Source organism: Notamacropus eugenii, chromosome 1 (assembly GCF_028372415.1).
Source record: "Notamacropus eugenii isolate mMacEug1 chromosome 1, mMacEug1.pri_v2, whole genome shotgun sequence".
Taxonomy (NCBI): Eukaryota; Metazoa; Chordata; class Mammalia; order Diprotodontia; family Macropodidae; genus Notamacropus; species Notamacropus eugenii.
The window spans coordinates 240420227-240442172 of record NC_092872.1 but is presented as its reverse complement, the minus strand read 5'-3'; the positions used below and the strand labels follow the sequence as shown (position 1 = coordinate 240442172).

General features: G+C 40.3%; 1 protein-coding gene across 3 annotated transcripts in view; it reads right to left on the bottom strand.

Moving 5' to 3' along the window:
* SIN3A (SIN3 transcription regulator family member A) overlaps positions 1 to 21946 on the bottom strand; it is a 71891-nt gene that overhangs the window by 1452 nt on the left and 48493 nt on the right. For all 3 annotated transcript variants that reach the window (XM_072628300.1, XM_072628299.1, XM_072628301.1), the window contains 12 exons: positions 21770 to 21859; positions 20196 to 20314; positions 19354 to 19564; positions 18753 to 18869; positions 16241 to 16479; positions 14800 to 14983; positions 13496 to 14069; positions 11216 to 11385; positions 5598 to 5771; positions 4501 to 4593; positions 2348 to 2442; positions 1251 to 1458 (listed from right to left, as the gene is read on the bottom strand). In XM_072628300.1, coding sequence (XP_072484401.1) covers positions 1251 to 1458; positions 2348 to 2442; positions 4501 to 4593; positions 5598 to 5771; positions 11216 to 11385; positions 13496 to 14069; positions 14800 to 14983; positions 16241 to 16479; positions 18753 to 18869; positions 19354 to 19564; positions 20196 to 20314; positions 21770 to 21859 — 2274 coding nt within the window. The remainder of the gene's footprint in view (positions 1 to 1250; positions 1459 to 2347; positions 2443 to 4500; positions 4594 to 5597; positions 5772 to 11215; positions 11386 to 13495; positions 14070 to 14799; positions 14984 to 16240; positions 16480 to 18752; positions 18870 to 19353; positions 19565 to 20195; positions 20315 to 21769; positions 21860 to 21946) is intronic.

The window sequence follows — 21946 nt, the reverse complement described above, 5'->3', positions numbered from 1 at the left end:
GTTTTGCTTGCCCTTAATGCCATTTCTGTGCAAGAATTCCCAAAGTGCTCTGTGAATGGGGGTACTGGATAAACAATTGTTCCCCGCCTTAGAAATGTCAGCCAAGACCCACATGTACATAAATACTTAAAGCAGTTCTTTTTGTGGTGGCCAAGACCTGGAAATAGAGGGGATGCCCATCAATTGGGAAACAGCTAAACAAGTTATGGTATATGAATGTAATGGAATACTATTGTGCCAATAGGCAGACTTCAGAAAAATCTGGACTTAGATGAACTGGTGCTTAAATGAAATGAGCAGAACCAGGAGAACATTATACACAGTGACAGCCACAGTGCACAAACCTAACGTTCTCCTGATTCTGCTCATTTCATCTAAGACTTAGTCTTTCACAGGACCTAAAACATTTCTAAAGGACTCGATGCAAAATGCCATCCACGTCCAGAGAAAGAACTATGGAGTTGGAACACAAAATGAAGCAGAATATTTTCTCTTTTGTTGTGTTTTGTTTATCTCATGCTTTCTCCCATTTGTTTTGGTTCTTCTATGCAACATAACTAATGTGAAAAAAGAGTTTAATAGAAATGTATGTGTACAGCCCATATAAGATTGCATGCAGTATTGGGAAGGGAGGGGGGAGAAAATTTGGAACTTAAGGAAGTGATTGTAGAAAACTGAAAACAAATAAATTCATAAATTTGGGGGGGCTGGGGAAAGGAAGGAAGGCTAGGTCAAATCTAGCCAATGCTATAAAAAGAAAAGAAATGTCAGCCAAAGCCCTCAAAGGGAAACTTTCCAAGGTGCCTTGTAATGTCTCCATATTGTCATTACTGCTCAATAGGGTATTGGCTACAATGATAAAATAAATGTTAATCGATAAATAGTATCCCAATTCAGACTCAGATTCAAACTATTAGAGCTGAAAGAAATTTGAACTCATCTGATTCAACCTCTTAACCATACAAATAAGGGAAGTGAAGACTAAGAAGACCAAGTGATTTATGTGAGAGGGTCACCAAAGGCATTCCACTCGCTTGTCTCTGAACCTTCTCCCCATCCATCACCCCACTCCCCTGACTTGGAGGAGGAAGAGAATTAGGAATGGCAGGGCTTAGGGGAATAACGTCAGTAGCTCTCCTGAGACCAGGAAGCTGGGAAACCACCTTCAGGATTCTGCTGACCAGTCACCCTGCACAGGGAAGGAGAAGAGGGGAGGAAGCCACCTGAGCTGTTGGGTCTTTTGCTCTCACCTGCTGAGCACGCAGCAGAGCCGTCCTCCGGTACATGTAGTCTTCTGATTTGATCACATAGACCATCTTATAAGAATTCAGTTTGAATCGACACTCCAACTTATCCAAGCTCTCCACATTTTCCATGCTTTTCTTGCTGTTTCCATCTTTTCCTTCTTTCTCTTGCTGTTCCCGTCCACGCTGACATTTACGGATACGCCTTAGATTCCTGTAAAGCAAAGAAGCCCTGCTAGGATTAGCTCTTGTCCTGCTAACAGATTTGGACAGGCTACCTGGGCACTGGGCCCAGGTTTGCTTCAGCCTGAAGACAGGCTGTCTAATGCCAAACACCAAAGGTCACTAATGACGGAAAAGCCAGGAAGCCCAAACTCAGATGAAATTTATACTTTGAGGCTCTATGCTCAATAATAAGGATGGAGATGTCTCAGGGCTTCAATTTCACAACATTCCTGAATGACATCTCTCCTCTCTTATCAACTATCTCTTATACTTGAGTACTGGTGCTGTGCCCAAAGGAAAGTAAATTTTAATGGCTGAAACCTTGTGGTTTACTGGTTAGATTTCTTTCTTAAAGATCATACCTTAAAATTCACTCTGGCTCTCTGGTCAAAAATAGCTCCCTGCCCAAGCACCACTTAACGGTTATTTTTTGACCCTGCCCTATGAATATAGATACTAATTGTTTCCCTTTAGGTCAAAAACAACCCTGAGCATCTTCCTCTCCTAGGTTGATTTTTTAAAAATTTTTTATTAAAGAGGCCATCCCTTGGCTCACTTCTTAAACAGCCAAAGTGACAACTCCAAAAGAGCTTAGCTTAAAAGGCCAAAGTCTCCCACTGCATCCTGGGCCATCCCAGTTGTCCTAATCTATATCTGGCCACTGGACACAGATGGCTCTGGAGGAGAAAGTAAGGTTGGTGACTGTGCACAGCCCTCCCTCTCTTAGAACCAATTCACTTGCAAGTCCTGGCATCACCTTCCTGAGGTCATGGTTCTCTTCGAGAACAAAGGACAAACAACAACAACAACAACCTGAATTACATCTGTTCTTATCAGTCTAAGTTTGTTCTTTACCAGACACAACAAGCTTCACTCACCTTGGCAGAAATACTGGCTTCTGGGCCAGATGCTCTCTGAGTTCTGGGGAGGTAGTATCTGAGTTTACATAGCGCTCAACATAGTCTGACCATCGCTGTAAGTGGCATACAAAAGAAAAAATTTTTAAAAGGTTATCACCATTCAAATGTAACTGCTATTAACTTCATAAACATTCTAGAAAGTCCAAACTCTGTACATCTCAAAATTTTAATTGAATGCCTACACACAACCAAAAATGTTCATAATTAGTTGTGACAGAAAATATTGCCGTTAGCAACTTTCCTCTTCTCACATTATGAAAATTAAATGAGGAGCCCCTCCCATGAAGGTAGAACATGACATGAGAATAACTACTAGAAGAATCACTTCATTTAAGCATGTTTATTCCTTAGGGGATATTAATGATGTGCATGATGTGTCCATGCCCTCAAGCAGCTTGACCATTAGTCAGTAAGGTCATACTGCACAGGATTTTGTAAATAAGCTTTATTTTACAGATAAATAAATTCAAAAAGGCTCACAGAGACAGTAAATAAAAGGGAACTTGGATTCAAGTGCAGGTCTCTGACTCCAAATCCAGTACCCATATCCATGAAAACAAATAACACGATGAAGTGTGGAAATCCACATGGCAAACCTAGTGTGTGCCTCATTCAAGTCAAAGTTCTGGAGAAGGTTTCAGAGAGGAGAGGCAGAGTTCCCACCCAGGAAGCTGGTCTTGCTCTTCCTGATGAATGGCTGCTTCCTTCCCAAGTACAAACTGGTCTTTTTCACTGCGGTATTTCCCCCAGGAGAATTAAGTTTGTTCAGGAGAAGGAATGCTTTGTTTCTACGCACTCATCTACTGCGTAGCTCCTGCCTCCAAGTCATTTCCTTTGGACAATATCTCAGTAGCCTAGGTCCTAACTAGTCTCTCTTCCTCCAGGTTTCATCCTCTCTAATCTGTCCTTCTCCCAGCTTCCAAAGTGATTTTCCTAAAGCACAACACCAACCACAGCATTTCCCTACCCAACAAACTCCAGTGGCTCCCTATTGCCTCGAGGATGAGGCAGTCAGACAGTGCAGCAGATACAGTATCAGATTTGGAAGCAGGAGGTTCTGAGTTAGAATCCTATTAGCTATGTGGACTGGCAAGTCCCTTAACCTCCCTCAGTCTTAGTTTCTCCAGCTGCTAAATGGTGATAACTATAGTAGCTACCTCAGAGTTGTGGGGAATCAAGTGAAATGACATGTATGAAGTGCTTTGCAAACCCTAAAGGGCTATAAATGCTGGCTTGTTGTTGAATTCTTCTCTTTAGCTTTCCCAACTCTTCATAGCCTGGCCCCAACCTTCTTCTGTTTTCATTCTTCCCCTTCTAAACTGAAGGAGCTAGCCAAACTGGACTTCCATCTCCACATTAGCTGTCTCCTCACTTCTCAGCCCCTCAGAATCCCTTGTTTCCTTCAAGAATGCTTAAGGATCACTTTCTTCTAGAAACCTTTCCAGGACCCCTTAGTATTATTTTTGGGTGTCTGTAACTCGGTGCACAGTATCTGCCCTTATAGAATACAGGCCACTTGAGAGTAGGACAATCTCCTTTTGTTTGAATCCCCAGGCCCAGCAAGGTCTGACACAGAGTAGGTGCTTCATAAAGGTTGTCTGGCTGGCCATTCGGTCTGGAAAGGCAAATTCAAAGACAATAAAGGATGTTGAGTTAACCAATTAGCACTGAGTACTTGGTTACAGAACCTTTTCCTCAGTGTACCCTCTGAGTAGGGCAGGATCCTGGGTTGATATTAACTAAGTAAAAAGAAAAGCTCAGAAGAGGTCCCGGAGCTGGAACATGGTTCCTGCCAAACAATGGAGCCCAAAGGATCTTTTGAGGAGCCTGCCCTTTAGTGAAAGTCTGATGGGAGAAACCTATACCTTATGACTGCCCAGTGGAATGACCTCACCGTGCTGGGCTCTCACAAAGTGTGATAGCTCTGGTGGCTGAAAGGAGGACAAGGGTCATGCCACAGGACCAGAACAGGCCCTCAGGGTACAACCTAGGGTGACATGTGGCAATCCTGAATAAGAGCATGGTAGTCTCAGTGAAAGAACACAACGCACACTGACTTCTATAGGAACACATGAGGTCTTGCCTGGGACCTCTCAGTGAGGGGGTCCTACCTCTGCCTCTACAGGGTCATCCGAATTCTCTTCCTCTGTGTCAAGCAGCTCGATTGTCAGCTGAACTTGCCCTCGGCTCTGAATGAACATGAGCTACAAGGGAGAAGAACAGAAAATTAAGCAATGGACTATCTCAAAAGGTGAAGCGATCTGTGATAAAGGAAGAGTGCTGGAGTTCAAAGATTACTTACAAGCCAGGTGATGGCACGCTAACACACGTGCACACACGTGTGTGCACACACTCAAAAAAAGATAACAAAGAAAGTACTGAAAAAATTTGGCAGTTAATGGCAAGATATAAGGAAGAATGTTTAAAATATGGAATAACATCTCACTGGTCAAGTTCAATAGTTCAGATCCAACTTTACTACCTGCAATTTTTCTTATCTCTAAGAATGTAACAGCAAAACTTTTACTGAAGGAACAAGATGAACCCAATGGGCAGCAAAATCATGTGCTGACTTGCATGAAGATGTTGAAAGAAGCTCATCACCCAGTGAGTCAGAAAGAGACTGCCCCCTCAAAGTTTCTCAAACCAAATGGTCAACATATAGGTAAGAACAAGTCCAAGCGCTTTGCATGCTAAAAATCAAATACAGTGATTAATGACATGTAGACATGTTCTTTTACAACCCTACTAGTGAGAATGGACTCGCTCAAAAGGACAGCTGCAGAAGATTTTGATCCTATGCCTAAGGATATATCTAGATCCAAACAAAATCTATCCTACTCTTTCAATAAATCATTAGGGAAAAATTCTTTTAGCCTGAGGTTTATCTGATACAGTCCCATGTTAAGTCTGGGACTGAACCAGAGATGATCTTTATAAGATCTTTCCCAGTGCTAGGATATGAAATTAGGGAAATAGTAACAGTGATGGGTGATCAAGACTGGCAAAAGCGAGAATTAAGTAAGATCTGTGTAAAAACTCTAAAGCTGTTCTGCACTATACAAATGAAAAGGTTAGTATTATTATACTGACAGTTTCCCCAAACTGTCAATTTCCCAAATCATTCAAGTGAATCAAACTTGAGTCCTCTAATTGGGTTTCTCTTGCTCCCAGTTCTAGGAATGCTAAGCCTATGAAGAGCTCTCACCTTAAAGCAGTTCTCATCAGACATGAGCTGCTCTGCTTTACGCTGATATGTGGATTCCATGAGGGTCCGAGAGGTCTGTGTATTCAGGGTGCCACCTGTGGCACTGTTGCTGTTTTCTGCCAAGTAGAGGTCAGTCACTTGTACACAAATCTCATCACTCACAATGTGCTGGAGCTAGGAAGGTGCAAAGGGAAAAGATATAAGAAAAGAGAATCTCAGAATGTGGATCATATACATACTAAGTCAACAGCTCTACTTCTCTCACATTATTTGACCTCTTCTAGCTCATTCTATCTGAGGAACTCGGAAGTTTGCATCGGTATGGAAAACGCAAAAGCAAGAAAAAAAACATAATCCTACAAGAACTACAATGTTATTGTAAAAGTAAAAAAGATCAAGCCAGGAAAATCTTGAAGTGTTTTGGCATTACTGTTCATGCTTAGAAAAGAAAGGCTAACTGATAAACTCAATGGAATAGAACACTTACATCGTCATTGAGTATCAATTAACTTTGCATTCACTTAAGGACAACCACAGCAGACATTGAGACAATGATTAACAGCTGGAATTTCACGACCATCTCATTAAATAAATTCTGCCTTTGTAGATTCTGGTAATTAGAATCTTATGGAATATTATTAGCTATATTCTATCTCCCCACCTCCTTAAATATTTTTATTTTGAAATTAAAACTCCCTCTGAATGAAAAATTCAGACAATGGGGGAAAGTGAAAGCAGAGAATGAGCTGAAAGCACAATGAAACATTCATCTGTGATCCTTTTATTCCTTTACAACAGTCTGATACTTAGGAAGCTTTCCTATTGGTAGAAAACACTTTTTCTTGTGGTGGCAATAATTATGACAACTCAAACTTTTAAAACACAGAAAAACAGGAATACGAAAATTATTTTAAAGAATACTTATAATTCACAACAAAATGAACCCTGAATTCTAGGAGACAATCAGAAACTATCAGTCATTTCCAACTAACATGGGTGGTAGAGGAAGATACATTCTTCTATTTTGGACCTACCCAGCAAGTACTAAAAGGCAGTTAAGGATTTAAGAGACTGTTTCCCTGAAATAACCAAGGACTTTTGATATCACCATTTGTGTTCTCAGTACCAAAAAAAAAGTCACTGGGAATACTAAAAAGTGGAGTTTGAAGAGAAATTTGGAGAACTCAGGACTGAGTGCAAGCCAAGGGTCCCCAAATACCCAACAGAAACACCTGTTCCAGCTCAATGCCTTCTTCAATCTGATGCCAACATACACAAATCAGTCTGGTGGATGCTGGTATATCATGAGTGTTTCTCTAGAATACATAAGCAGCAGTATACAATAGTAGGAGCACTGGATTTAGAGTTAAAAGATTTGAATTGGACTCTGTAGTGAGCCAGATCTCAGAGATTCAAATTCTGCCTCTGCTGCTTGTTCCTCTTTAATCCTGGGTCTGTTTCCTCATCTGTAAAATGTCTGGACTGGACTAGATGGCCTCTGAAACCCTCTCCAGCACTAGTTCTAAGGCTCAGAAATCCTATCACTTTGAGTGTGTGACTTATTACCTGTCACCTCCTGGGCCTGTTTCCCCGTTTTCCCATTTCGCCATCTTCAAATTAACACTGTTAAGACTAAATGATTTCAAAAGTACAGGATCCCAAGTCAAACACTCAAGGTGTAAACTGTCCAAAACAAGAGACCAAACCCTGTACAGAAACAGCCATCTTCAGTTCTTTCCTTCTAAATCTTTCCTGCTACAAGATGCATATCCATTGTATGAATCCAGTCTTTTTTTTTTTTTTTGAAACATCATCACTTTTTATAAGGGTCAACATAAAGAGCTCCTACAAGCTACTGATATTTATTGAACTGGTATTTATTGGTATAATTCTTTGAAAATTAAATGCAAAACAGTAGCATGAAAGCTCACCGAGGTAAGAGTACATTCTCCTTCTTAGTCAAAGTTTTTGTTTAGTGATGAAAGCTGAAATCCGTTGAGCACGTGGAAGAGGAACCAGCATGCAAAAGGCATTGATGAATGGGTAGTGAAATAGAAGTATAAGGAGCAAAAGGAAGGAAGAAAAAAGAAAGCAAGGTTCAGGGGAATGTTTTCAGGGTCAGGGATTCTCAAAAATGAAAGTAGAAAAAATTCAGTAGAGAAAGAGATAAAAGACAGAAAGGAAAAGGACGTAACTGATAAATTTCCAAGAAAAAATGAAGGTTCAATCAAGCATTCAGGTGGAACCTTGGGAAAGGAAAAGGATATAAGTAGGCATGAGAAAAGAAATAAAAACAGGAATTTTTTGAAAAGAATGGTGTGGTGACAAAACATTTTCAGAGAAAATGAAAGGAAGCATGGAACAGAAGGCCTTCAGCTGATTCACGTAAAGTAGGAGATGGGACTGTCTGCTACAAGTGAAGGGCTAGAATTTGTAGCTTAGTAAGTGTGTCTAATGCAACCACCACTGTGGGGAAAAAGTCTTATTGAAATAAATAAATCCAGAACAACAGTGACAGAATGAATGAATATACCATAGATTCAAACAGTTTCATTATTTTCTGTAGTAGATTTTACCATCCCAGAAGCAGGCATTTAAAACAACCACAAGCAGTAATGGGTATGGCAAGGCACCAGAGGGTCAGGGGAACAGCCTTCTCTAGGAATCCGAAGGCAGTGCTGAACACAGCTGATGCTCATATCTATGCCAGGGAGGGAGGCAAGTGAAGCCAGAAGAAGATGATGACAATGGCAACAAGTAGATGGGGGAGACTTAAGGTAATTAGAAAGGTAAGGAGAATATGATCAAAGGCAAGAGCTCCATGTATAAGACTTTGGATCTTGTCATGATTCAACACTCTGCAACTCTCAAGCTCTGGCTTGGTAACTATTCTGGATGTAAGTCAATGACAAGGAAGATGATGCTATGTATTTACTTTGAAAAGAGAGGATGCAACATCAAACTAGGTAGCAGAGGATAGACTGGAAGTGGCACTACAGAATGAAAGAAAAGATGAATTCTTCAGTAGTTGGAGGGAGCAGAAGGAACATCCTCCACTGGAGAATGAAAAGGATTTAGAGAAAAAGAGAAAATATTATATCTATTTAAAATTCAGAGCTACAGCAGCTTTCAGAAAAACTTGGAAAGACTTACATGAACTGATGCTAAGTGAAGTGAACAGAACCAGGAGAACATTGTACACAATAATAGCAATATTGTGTGATCATTAACCATGACAGACTTAGCTCTTCTCAGCAATACAATGATTCAAGACAAATCCAAAACACTCATGATGAAAAATGCTAACCGCATCCAGAGAAAGAACTATGAAGTCTGAATGCAGACCTAAGCATACTATTTTCACTTTTTTTCTTTCTCATGGTCTATCCCTTTTGTTCTGATTCTTTTTCCACAACAACAAGACTAATGTAGAAATGTGTTTAACATGACTGCACATGTATAACCTGTATCAGATTGCTTGCTGTCTTGGGGAGGGGGAGAGGAGAGAGGGAGAAAAAATTTAGAACTCAAAATTTTATAAAAATTAAAATTGAAAACTATCTTTACATGTAATTGGGGGAAAAAATAAAATACTATCAATTTTTTAAAAAAATTCAGTGGTATGAGTCTGCTGGGTGAACTGCACTCTCGTTTTCTTAGAAATGATCAAGAAAATAAGTAAAAGGTTGCAAAATTGACAAAGAGGTAAAAAGCCAAACTGTGAACGAGGGGAGGGCCCTGCATCAAATCTTTGTAGGCATCAGCTGTGTAATCAAATCACCCCAAGGCACAGGTTCCCCATATGTAATATGAAATAATAACTCTGCTGTACCTACCTCATAGGAATGCTGAGAGGATTAAATAAATGTACGCTGCAAATTTTCCTAATGATTTAAGATTTTAGCTTACGGATTTCACTTAATGGATGGAGTATCTACATATTTTAAAAATCCACAAGAAGCCTAAACAGCTTAAACAACTGCTTGTATCACATATCCTCTGTTTTTACATCACACCTTCTAACATTTTTTATAAGTGGAAAAGAAAACAAATCAGCCAAATCAAACAACATATCAAAAAAATTGAATTACTTTAAAGTTACTCTGTAAATGATCTGGAAACATTAGTTCCAATAAATTACAGAATAGAATTTTAGAACAGAAGCAACCTTATACTAAGTCAAATCCAACCAATTCCCTTATTTTATTGATGAGGAAATTATACAAGGTCGCCTGGGGACAGAGATAGAATTAAAACCTAGGCAGGTCCCTCTGAAGCCCCATCTAGCATTCTTTCCAGACCATGTGCATTTCCCAATGACAACCAAATGTGCTGGAAGGTATTCTAGAACCCTTGTTCAGATCTTTCATTTTAGAGATAAAGAAACTGATGCTCCAAGAGGGAAAACAACTTGCCTAAGATCACAGAGATAACAAGTGGAAGAGGGCCAGGCTTCAAATCCCTGCTCCTTCCACTATTGTCTGGCAACACAGGCAGCAATCTATTATAAATCATGACTACTACTGGTTGTACCTGTGCTACTTCACAGTCATGATCAAAAAGTCTAATCATTTTTTAAGTACAAAAAGTAAAATTAGTTGTGCCAACAATTATTGTTTCCCAGATGTTACAATCAACAGTGATTTTGAAAAACCATGCATTCTTTATCTATACTGGACACAATGAGAGATGTATTTATGCACTAACAGCTCCAAGATATACACAAGGCCTTTAGCATAGTGGAAGTAACTTGGATTAGCCAATGAAACAAGCACAACAGCAACATTTTCACCTCATCTAGCTACAAACACGATTACAGTTTTCTGCAGTATTAAAGGCAATTATTCAAGAAACAGAGTCTCAACGGATCACATCCTTCTAGAGAATTCAGATGTCCAGGCAAAGCACCAGGGTCAGTTTTCTGGGATAAGCTCTTCATTATATCCTTATTATTGATGTTGTAAATAACTAATTTATAAAACACCCAGTTAAAACCCACAGGGCTCTGGGTAAATAACAATTAAAGCAGTGGAAGTAAAACATAATCACCCACCATGACATACCTAAACAAAGGGAACCACTGTGAGAAGAGATATGGAGGAAAAGCATGAAAAGCAAACACTTTTTAGGATACTTTTCCCTTGTTAAATAAATGCCAAGTTCTAAAATGCAAAAACATGAAACTAAATCGACCTTGAGAGAAAAGGGAGCTTTACACCCAGGGGGTCAGCTCCACCAGACCAGCTCACTCTCTGGGCCTGCTAGCAAATGTTATAGGGACATTTGAATGACCAAGGCCAATCCTATTTCTCTCAACGTGGACTACAAAACAATGAAGCAGAAAACCCCAGAGCCTTGGTCAAAAGAAAAGATCAAAATGCAAATCATATGGTTCTAAAAAAACAAAACACAGTACTGATAATGAGAAACCAGACAAAAAAATTAATAGTCCCTACCCCAGATTCCCGAAAAATCTTTAGAGGCTTTTTAGAAAAAGCAAACTTCTTTCCATGATTACTAAGTATAACTTTTTCTGCTCTATCTGTTCAAGAGTTCTCTTTGTGAAAAACTCTCCCTCGTCTCCAAACTTCATCAAGAAACAATCATCCTTTCCTCACCTGTCTGACAATACTCTGGATCAATTTGTCCATGGTAAAGGCAATATAGGCATGGATAGTGAACATTTCTCTCAGGGAGTCCTCATACTGTGAGGAGTCTATGTTGCCGTCCAACAGGCTCCGTACCATATCCAGGAAGGCTGGGTAATAGTCTTCTACATCGACATCCACTGCAGGAAAGAAGTAACAGATGATTGAAGTTTTGTCTAATGCCCAAAATACCAAGACAGGGCACTTCCCACAGGAATTTAACAAAGCCACCCAATCCCTGAGGTTGGAGACAGCTGATGTGCTTAAACAGGTGAATAAATGACCAGCCTGGCTGAAAAGAGGGGAATGATTCTACAACAAATTCCAGCTTCTAAAATTAAATGACTGACCACTTTATAAAGCTGGCTACTGACAGGGCTACTTGGCTGTCTTCAGTGATTTTGGGAACACAAAAATATCTCAGCATTGAGTGCCTGCAACAAGTTTCTGGACCTATCCAAGAGGGAAATGCTATTTTCTGGGCTTGTATTAATATAGCATTTACCATATGTATCACTTGCTCAAAAGATATTTTAATGCAGGGAGAAGTGTTTTGTTCCAAACAGGATATGGAAGGAGAAGAAAGACAGGACAATACTCAAAGGCTGGGACATCTCCAGACAGAAAGAAAAGAAAATAGGACAAATCCTCTAGGATCAGTAAGAAGTGATTTGCATTTAATGATGGTCTCCATATATGTTTGTCAGGATCCTTTTGTTTTAAGGATGGATCTTCAACTATGTACTTTAAAAAGTGAATTAACTGATACAAGCTGCATATGAAACCTTTCACCCACTGGCTGAAATAGAATCCAGTGGCTGTCCAATAGCTGATTAGCAACAACCAGACAGAAAAGAAGGTGAAGGTAAGAAAACTAGTGCTGATCAATATAATTTGCCTAACTCTTCTGCTTACATTTTAATCTAAATTTTAGCACTTTAATTTTTTAAAGGTAAAATCAAGTAGAGTTAGGAACTGCTAATGTCCACAGAAGATTTAAAAGATTATCTGGTTAGCAGCAATGACTGCTACACAAAAGAGAAAAACATTAATAAATAACACAACTAACCTGAAGTTAGTGGTACTTTTATTTCAAAACATGGCACCATAATAAAACTTAGTCTCTGTGGAATAAGTATTCCCTTTCAAAATTGAAATATTCTAAGTTGCCACTAACCATATACCATTAGTAGTCAGAGAAGGATTATTACCTTTCTCAGTAGAAAATGAGATAAAAATTAGAATCACTAACTCCGTGTCTTAGAATTCCATTTAATTCTAGAGGTTCCCTAATCTAAAAACTAATTCACATCCTCCCTATAAGTGCCTTAGCTTTAATCCCCTATTATCAGTTATTTAATGTGTGTACAGACTGTGCTTAAGAAATAACACCCAGGCCTTTCCGAGAATCTCCTATGTCCACTCCCCAGGCAAAAGTGAGTGATTCTGTCAGGGGATTCCTGACTTACTCAAGAGGAAAGAATCTAGGAAAGGATCTTTGTTCGTAGACTAAATGTACAATTTATGGTTTGGGATGTAGCCAGGTGATACTGAACATGCAGCCCCTCTGAGTTTCCAGTCCATAGTTTTCTTGACTCTTTTTGTTTTCTGATTACCCCATTTCCTTTCATATTAACTGCTTTATGTTCTTCTTCACTTGTAAAATAAGAATCTTCCTACTCAAGTCTTGTTTGTTTACAATTCATCTTTGAGAAATTGGCATGACCAGCAATGGCAATGGTCAAATGAAAAAGGCCTGTTCACTAGGAAGAAAGAAAATAACTCACTGATATGGGGCAGAAACCCCAGGAAGTTCAAGCTCTGGACAGGGATTTATTGACTTCGAGGCAGAGACAATGAATGTATGGAGTGTTTTAGATTGCCTCCTTATCCCTGAAAAATTGGTGAAACTCAAAGTCAATAAGAGAGCAGTCAGCAGTAAGACTGAGAAGGGAATTCAAAAATAACTACCCAACCCTCTTCTGAACAGAGTAGCAATGGTTCTGAAACACAGACTACGATATACATTTTGGGACATAAATACAGTGGGAATTTGTTTTACTTTATTATGTATACTTAAATTTTTTTCCCCTTTTAAACAGGAATGGGAAAGGGGGAAAAAAGCTGTTTGTTAGCTGGAAAATAAAATTGGGAAAAAAAGACGAGTAGCTAATCCAAATAAAAGCAGTTCAACTGCAACCACCTGAAGATTCCCCCACCCCTGCCCCATAGCCCACTGCAGTCACTCACTGGGTTCTTTGAGTCTGAGCTGGATGGCAGGGCTGTCACTCTTATCCCGCTTTATACCCAGCACTTCCCGTTCCCATTCTCTCTCTCGGTTTTCTTCTTCAATCTGTCGCTCAGCTTGGGAACAAATTCTCAGCAGCCTCAAGCACAGAATCTGGTGCAGCCGCAGAAAGATATACCAGTTGTTGTTGACATAGAAGAGGTTATAGACATCCTCCATCCCACGGAACTTCTGAGCTGCTGTATTGCTGAACAGCAGCTTGGATTTGGGGGGACTGCCGCCCACCCCGTTGTGCTTTTTGGCAGCCCCTGTGGCTTCATCCACATCCATCTCTTCCTCCTCTTCCTCTTCCACATCTGAGAGGTCACCTCTCTGGGCAAAGAGCAGGTCTGGAATGAAATGGTGCATAATCTGCTTGATTTTATACTTGTCTTCCTTCTGGATTCCTGTTTGCCTTTTTACATGGTGAATAATCAAAGCAGCAGCATCTTCCAGTATCTGCTTGTCTTCATAGGCAAGGGAAAGGTGCGGGCCAACAGGGACTCCTGAATTATCTTCTGTAGCCTGCTCTTGCCTCTGAGGTAGGAAAGATACAAACAGAGTACACATGAGACACAAACCTGATGCTTGCCATTGGGCAACTCCCTAATGGCTATAGCATGACAACATAAAGAGATAAGACAGGTACCCTAGTACTATACATCACCCAAAAAGGACACAAGATCAACAGGATCAATACTAATGGCATTCCACCAGAATTAAGAACATTTATCAAGAACCTCAAAGGTACTATGGGAAGCTTGGACTTGATCAGGTGACTGGGGGTGAGGGGGCAAGAAAGTAGCAAGGTTTCTGAGCAGGGCTCTGACAGCTGCCCAAAAGTGGGGCTTCAAGATGATCAGTCTGGTACTGGCATGTAGGATGAATTAAAAAGGGAGAGGCTGGAAGAAGGAATTCTAAGACCCAGGATGGAAACAGCCACAAATAGGAATGGCCAGGCTACGAATGAAGCACCCATACAACTTGATGTTAAGAAATATATCAAAAATTTGGGAAAGCCATTCTCGTTTTCTTCTGTACAACATAAGGGCATTTTATACAAACCAAGAAAGTAGTGGCCTTCTATGGATGGAATTCTGCTTCAGGTATGCCGCAGAGTAAATGAACAAAGTCACTTCCAACTCAGACACTCTTAATTTGCACATTGTAATCACAGATTAACTATATTGTTGCACACAGGATAACATCAGAGATAGAAAAGGAGCACAGTGTTAATGGCGCCCACAGAAGATGATTCCCAGCTTACTTCATCATAGATGCTCTCTATTTCATTGAGTAAGCTCTTTGACCTCAGGACCTTGGTGTCGTTCTGTTTGAAGTTGATACCCTGGTGGTCCAGGGACTTCAGGTAATACTTCTCATTTTGCTCCCTCCAGACCTTGTTGAACCCTCTCTGAGCTTCTCTCCATTCCTCCTCTTTCATCTTCAACCTTTGATGGACAAAAACAAAAATAAAAAGGAACCGAGGGAGTATAAGCATTGAGAAGCAGGCCTGATCAAGGCACCATTAGAGACAGTCCTGCCTCATGCTGTCATCTACTCAGCACCTAAGAAGCACTTTAGTAGGACTGGAAATCTATTCATCTCTTGCCTTGTAAATCTTTGGAGTACACATCTATGTCTATAATTTATTTTTAAAATTACCTAACAAGGAAGAGACTTTACTAAAGACTCTGTGAACCAATCTCATAGATTTCAGAAACTTGGACTGAAAATACCAGCTCTAAAGAGAAGAAGGTAGGGAGCTGTGTGAAAATTACTCAAGGAGCAAATAAAAAGTTAAAACCACTAATGAGAATATAAGTAAACAGGTGACTTGAATAAAAAAGAGGTGGCTGAAAACCCAGTTCTTTATTAGTTCAACAAAAAAGGGTAAGTAGCAGAGGAAAATAATAGGCATCTCAGACAAATAAAAGGGGAAAAAATGGATTAAATGGTGAAAAGGGCATTCAAGTTACAATAGATATAAAATCTGGATATTGAATAAAGGAAGATAAAAGAGGCAAGAGTCTGTAAAACAAATCTTGGAAGACAGGTTTACAAGGGAAAAGTTATTCACTAAGGACATAGTTATACTTAGGAGCATTTCTGAACAACCAAAATAAAAATTTGAACAAATTACCTAAGACAACCCACTGGGGCATGACAGAAATGAAAATGGGAATTAAAAATGGTTATATTAACTCTGCACTTTTGCAAAGAAATTCATCTTGTACCTTAAAAGGATTAAACTCCACTGGAACCCCTTTTCACAAGAAAAGAAAGCCCATTTTAGAGTGGTGCTCACTCTCTGCGACTAGAACAAACAGATGTCTAACAACTTAAAGAGAAAAGAAATGAATGTTCCTGGAACCATTCAGAAACAACAGTGAATTTCTACTAAGAACATTCTCAGTAGTGTCAGATGCTCAGACTGTTACAGGTCACAAAGTGGACGATCTAAGAAGCTAGAGAATACAGAGAAAGCCCATTATAGAGAAACCCCTGAAGGATCTTCCTCTACTCTATATTCTAGCATTCACAAACACAATACTCAACACCAGGGACTGGAGATGTCGATAGGAGTTTGTAAGAAGGAAAAGGTTCCATCAATAACTGCCCAGGCTAGAGCTGAGCATGCTCTCCAGCCTTTCCTTCAGACACAAGCACACTGCCACAAGTAATCTTCTCCACTGCCAGGCCCATACCTCTTCAGAACTATAGGAACAGCAATGGATGGGTTCTTTCTCAGGCCATCAATGATGTCAGCTGCTTTATCAGCATAGATCCTTTGGAGCGCTTTTCGGTGAATCACCTCAGAGGAGCCACCCAGAGTGTTGTCTAAGCGAAATTTGGCCTGCTCCTCAGCAGATAAGCGTGAAAGTTTCTTCTGAATTGTCTCTAGGACCCGGATTGTTGCCAGATTGGTTTCTAAGACCACATCAAGCTAAGGAAGAACAGGGGGAAAAAAAATCAGCAAATGTACACTTACTAACAAGTTTCTACATGCCTCCAGTGGTGGACACCCACTAGAGGTGTCGCCTTTTCCTGAATGTTAAATGTGTCTTTCATTAAAACACATGAAAATAAACTTCAGGACACTAAAATCAAATCTTACATATAATTTTTTAAAAATCCATTGGCTCATTCACATTTAGCCTTGTCCTACATAAAGTGAATTCATGCAATACAAAGTGAAAGCAACAACAGTCAACATTCTCAAGTCTAATTTTTACTCTATTTCAGCACATATTATAGGACCAGACTGATTTTCTTGCATGCACTGTACAATGAAGCTATGAATTCATGGCAGGCCAAGGACCTGACCATCATCGCTCTACCTTCATCTGACTGTAGAACAAAAAACACTGGAGTCAGGAAGGTCCCACAAGTGCATTACACCAAAGCTGTCCCTACAGATTCCTTAAATATGTAAGAAACCTGTGCCATACTCCCACCTAGGCAAGTAGCCATCTAGCCATCTATATGTTCTTTGGACTCCTAATATGATAGCTACACACACTTGTGTTCAGTAGCAAAAACAAATCAGGTTCCCCAGCAACTGAATCCAACAAATATTAACTGCCTAATGGTTGCAAGGAGGACACTGCAACAGACATTACGGATAAAAGAGGAAAACAATTTTATTTAAAGAATTTGAGTTTTTAAGAGTTTTAAAGAACTGCAAAGCCCCCTTTCTAATTTTGTACATTCTGAATGATTGGGACACTCTGAATGCTTCTTAAAATCAAGGCCTCCTTCTAACAGTTACCTTCCTAGTGCTGGATACAATGGGTGTCCCAAAAGTCAAAGGGCAGTCCAGAGCTTTACTAAGCCAGGACACCCTGTGTGAATAGCAGTGATATAGTAGAGAATGCTTGAGTTCAAATGACAGCACCTGCAGTGACCCTGACTAGAGCACCTCCCCACAGGTCCATGCAGACAAGCAAACTCCCACTGCCTGCCCTACACACAAGAGCATTTACAGGTCTTTGTAAACTGGGCAGGTGATTCTCTCTCTTGCCCCCAATTACACAGCAGGCAGGGTCTCCGAGGTTTGAGGACAACCCCTGAAGCAAGCAGGGGGACGGAAAATATACCTCCTTAAGGAAAAATAGCATTTCACACAGAACAGGAATTACACCTGCATTTCATAATGGCTGTTTTTAAAAACCAAAGCTGTTGTTCAAGGACTTCCACCTAGCAATGCCAACATACATATTTCCCTTGCTATTTAAAGTCTTTGAGTTGTGTGGAGCTCAGAAGTCACTGAGGGGGCTTAATCAAGAGTCATATCCCAGGATGGATCACAGGCACAATTTGAACCCAGACTTTCCACAGCACTGGCATGCTCTAACATTTGTACTTCTAACACAAATACCACAGGAAACAGAGTTGCACAGTGAGTAGAGCCTGGACCTCTGGGTCAAAAAACTCAAGTCCACCTTTTGCCTCAGACACAAGCTAGCTGTGTGATCCTAGCCATATCATTTGACTTCCTTTGCCTTTAATTTCTTCTTCTATCAAGTGGGGAATCACCCTTCCATGGCTGGTACAAAGATCAAGTGAGACAATACATGAAAATTGCAATATAAATGTTAATTACTGAATTCAAAATCAGATTTCTTTATACTTTACCACCATATTACCTCTAATATGCAAAACAGAAATATAAAATAATTTTCATATAAATTTAAACAGAAATATATCAGCTTTGATAATTACATGCATTCTAATATTTAGGGGCAAAAACTGTTGCAGCTTTGTTCACCTTGGTAAACTACTACTGACACTGGCAAACTCTTGTAAACTATTCCTATACTAGATACTTTTAAAAAACCTAAAGAGAGAAGACTAAACCCCACAGAATGATGACAATTTCTACCTCCCTTCCTTTATTTTCACCCTAAATTTCCACTTTCTCACCAACTTTAATAAAAACCCCTTCACATTCTTCTTTGAATAAGTGTTTCAAATTTAAACTTCAGAAATACGAAAAAAGAAGTTCTGGACTCTCAGCTTACCAACCTCACCAAGATGCCCGGTTTTAAGAAGCTCAAAGAAAGGGGGCAGAAGATAGAGGGAAGAGGCAAGGAAGGCAAGATCTCAGGTGGTAGACCAAATTTTGCCATTTACAACCAAAACATGCTGCTTCCAAATCCAACATTCAGTGCCCCTTCTCCCCACAAATTCAGAATTTCAAGCTGTGTGAAACCATACCTCAAAGCGTTCATCCTCACATCTGTAGATGTGTTCTTCATACTGTGTCTTCTTCGAGCTGACAAAAGTGGAGTCCTCTGACCATGATGGGAAGGACACCCAGGTATCGTTTAAAACCTTTTGGGGAAAAGTGTCGATAATTTTTTTTTAAAGAGCTTTCATTATAGCCAATTCTTTGGACTCCAAAATATGTTACGTTAATTAAATGAAGCAAGATTTTAAACTTCCTCCTACCCTTATAAATATTTTTCCTTTTTTAAAACATGATCTCACTTCTACCCAAGATAAAATAACCCAATAATTTCTAAGTGACTGATACAAATACCATGTGGGAGAGTCATCATTTTCTTGTTTTTTTCCCCTAAGACTTCTCTATGGCTTTCATCTTCAACAATTATGTGTTAATAACTTCCAACCAGAATTGTGTTTATAAAAGAATATTAGCTAAGAGAAGCATTAAATAACAAGATAAATAATTTTTCATCAAGACAGTTTCTCTCTTTTGGAGATTCTGGCTTCCTTGGTCCAAACATACAATTTCTAGACAGTTGGCACTCTAGAAGTATGAGGATGCAGGGTGAATCAGATTGTCGCCTCTCACCTCCTTACACAGTGGTGTCCGTCCTGTGCATTTGGGTTGCTGGTAGCTCTTAGGCAAGGCTCGGTAGCTCGACCCCAATCTTTTACAGGAGGCATAATCTATCTCCATAGCAATGCCCTCTGTGGCACGTTCTTTTGGAAAGGTCTCCAAGTGAACAGATTCCTTATACCCCAGAAAATTCTTAAACCATGTGAACAATTCTGGAAATTTCCTAAAGAAACAAAGCCCCCACCACCAAAAAAGGTCAATAACGGCTGTTATCAAGACTTTGTTTCCAAAAGGAAGAACCACAACTTATCAGAATTCTTTTCCAGTCCTGCTTATGGACACTTCTCAATGTACAAGCCTCCCAAAAACCCCTTCCTTGTTCATTGCTGTCATTCTGGGCTAACAGAGAAAGGTGACCAGAGAAAAAGATTGGGCTGAAAATGGGCCATGACTGGATCACAAGTGAAAAGGAGGAAAAAGCCTCCTGACAAGTATCCTGTTTTCCTTTGTTGGACGTGAAATTTAATTTTAAAAAAACTCCCATCCTCTTGTGTTCAGGCAACATCTGCTCAGGTGCTGACAATGTTCATGTAATTCTCAAGACCCAAGAACGAAATGACTGACCAGGTCTCCACAAACACCCAGCACTGGGTTGGGGGTCAAGAGGCTGAGGTCTTGATCCTAGAACCTGACCCTGAGTGAAATGCTAAACCTGTCAGGGATACTTTTCTTATCTAGAGAATGAAGAGGTTGAACAAGATGACCTATACAATTCTCTCTAGCTTTAGCCCTCTGTGGTGCCACCACCCACTGCAGTGAGAGTTAGCTCCTGGACCCCAATCCCCTTCACTCACCCCAGGAAAGGAGAGACAAGCTGCACAAGCTCTGGCCTAGAGATGACCTCTTGGTTAAAGATAACCAAACAGCGTAGGAAATTCTCATAGGCTTCTGTACTCCGCAGGGCCTTCCGGACCTTAAAGAAATAAGGGAGGGTAACAGTGAAAACACATGCTGCAGGGGCCCCCACAATGCTGCTGGAAGCCATTTTCGGTGTGTGACACAAAATCTCACTCTGCTTATCCAGAGGCCCACAGCAGGAATCTCAGGAATAATGACATTTTGAACCAGGCTGTTTCAGCCCCCTGACCTGAAATTGGCCTCACACAGCTCTGATAAAAACAGCTGCTGGCTGTAGGCTGCTCAAGAGATGGCGCAGGTAGGATCCAAGAAGAGCGTGTGTGCGTTTGTCCTTCGCTGCCGAAGAAGATTATGCCATAATGACATGACTTGCACTTGACTTTGTTTTGAGTGAGGGAGGGCTGTGCAGGTCACCAGCCTCACTTCTCCTCCACAGCCATCTGAATCCAGTGACCAGATATTCATCATGATGACTGCAAACGACCCAGGATGAGGCAATTGGGATTAAGTGACTTGCCCAAGGTCACACAGCTAGTGAGAGTCAAGTATCTGAGGTGAGACTTGAAGTCAGGTCCTCCTGACTCCTGCACTGGTACTCTATCCACTGCACCACCTAGCTACCCTCCAAGAAGAGTGCCAGCAAGGCCTATAACACCTGCCAACAATTCTCATGACAGCTATACTTCTGATGACAAGAGGAAGCTACAAGGGGGAAAGAAGTCAGAGAAAAGAAGAAATCCAAACTGAGGAGTACTCTATACCACTGCATAGCTTTTCTTAGGACCCTTCAAAGTCAGAGCTAATATATCCCAATTTTAGGCATATCACTTAAACTTTTCAGAAGTACACCAGAAGCCATGAAAAGGTCAACTTTCTCAAGGTCAAATATCCCAGCAATTAGAGGATTACAATGTTTCACCAATCTCCAACAGATGGGGATTAACAAACATCACAACCTGTTTGAGATTTTCATAATGGAGAATTGTTAATGTTACTGCAAGATTCTGAACAGTTTCTATTCTCAGTGAATAACAGAAAAGTTCTATGTAGGTGCAAATGACCCCCTCCCCCAGTCCCAGCAACTGAAAGGTCATGGTAGTACATCTAGCTAGTTCTAACACATTTGCAGGTAACGTTATAAAAAAGGTGACCAAATAAAAAGACCAGGTGAATGGGCCCCTCCCCCCCAAAAAGAAACAAAAAACCCACTGCAGTCTTCCTGTGTTTGAGTGAGAATGGTCTCCAGGCACTGCTATCAATGATCAAACTTGGTTCCAGAGAACAAGATGTGAAGTGAAGTGAGGTAGAGGACTGGAAGGTTACATATGCTGTTGGGCACTTTTTTATACAGTAGTTTTATTACATCCAGGTGGTGGTTCAATGATTTATGAGAGTTGATTCAGAAATCTTTAATTACAGAGTAATCATCAATGAAACTAGAAAAAAAAATGTGCTACCATTAAACAAACTGGACATGACACAAACCTCAATGCATCTATACATTCCCCACCTTCTCAAAGAATAAGGATTCAGTTCCTACACCATGTTTGCTGGCTTCTGCCAAGGGCTGATCCTTTAAGCTTAGTAGTTTGGGTTTCTTCTGCAAAAAAAAAAGATAAATTACAATCATATGATTAAGAAACTAAAGAAGTAAGAGCTCATGCTACTTGCACATTCGGGGTCCATC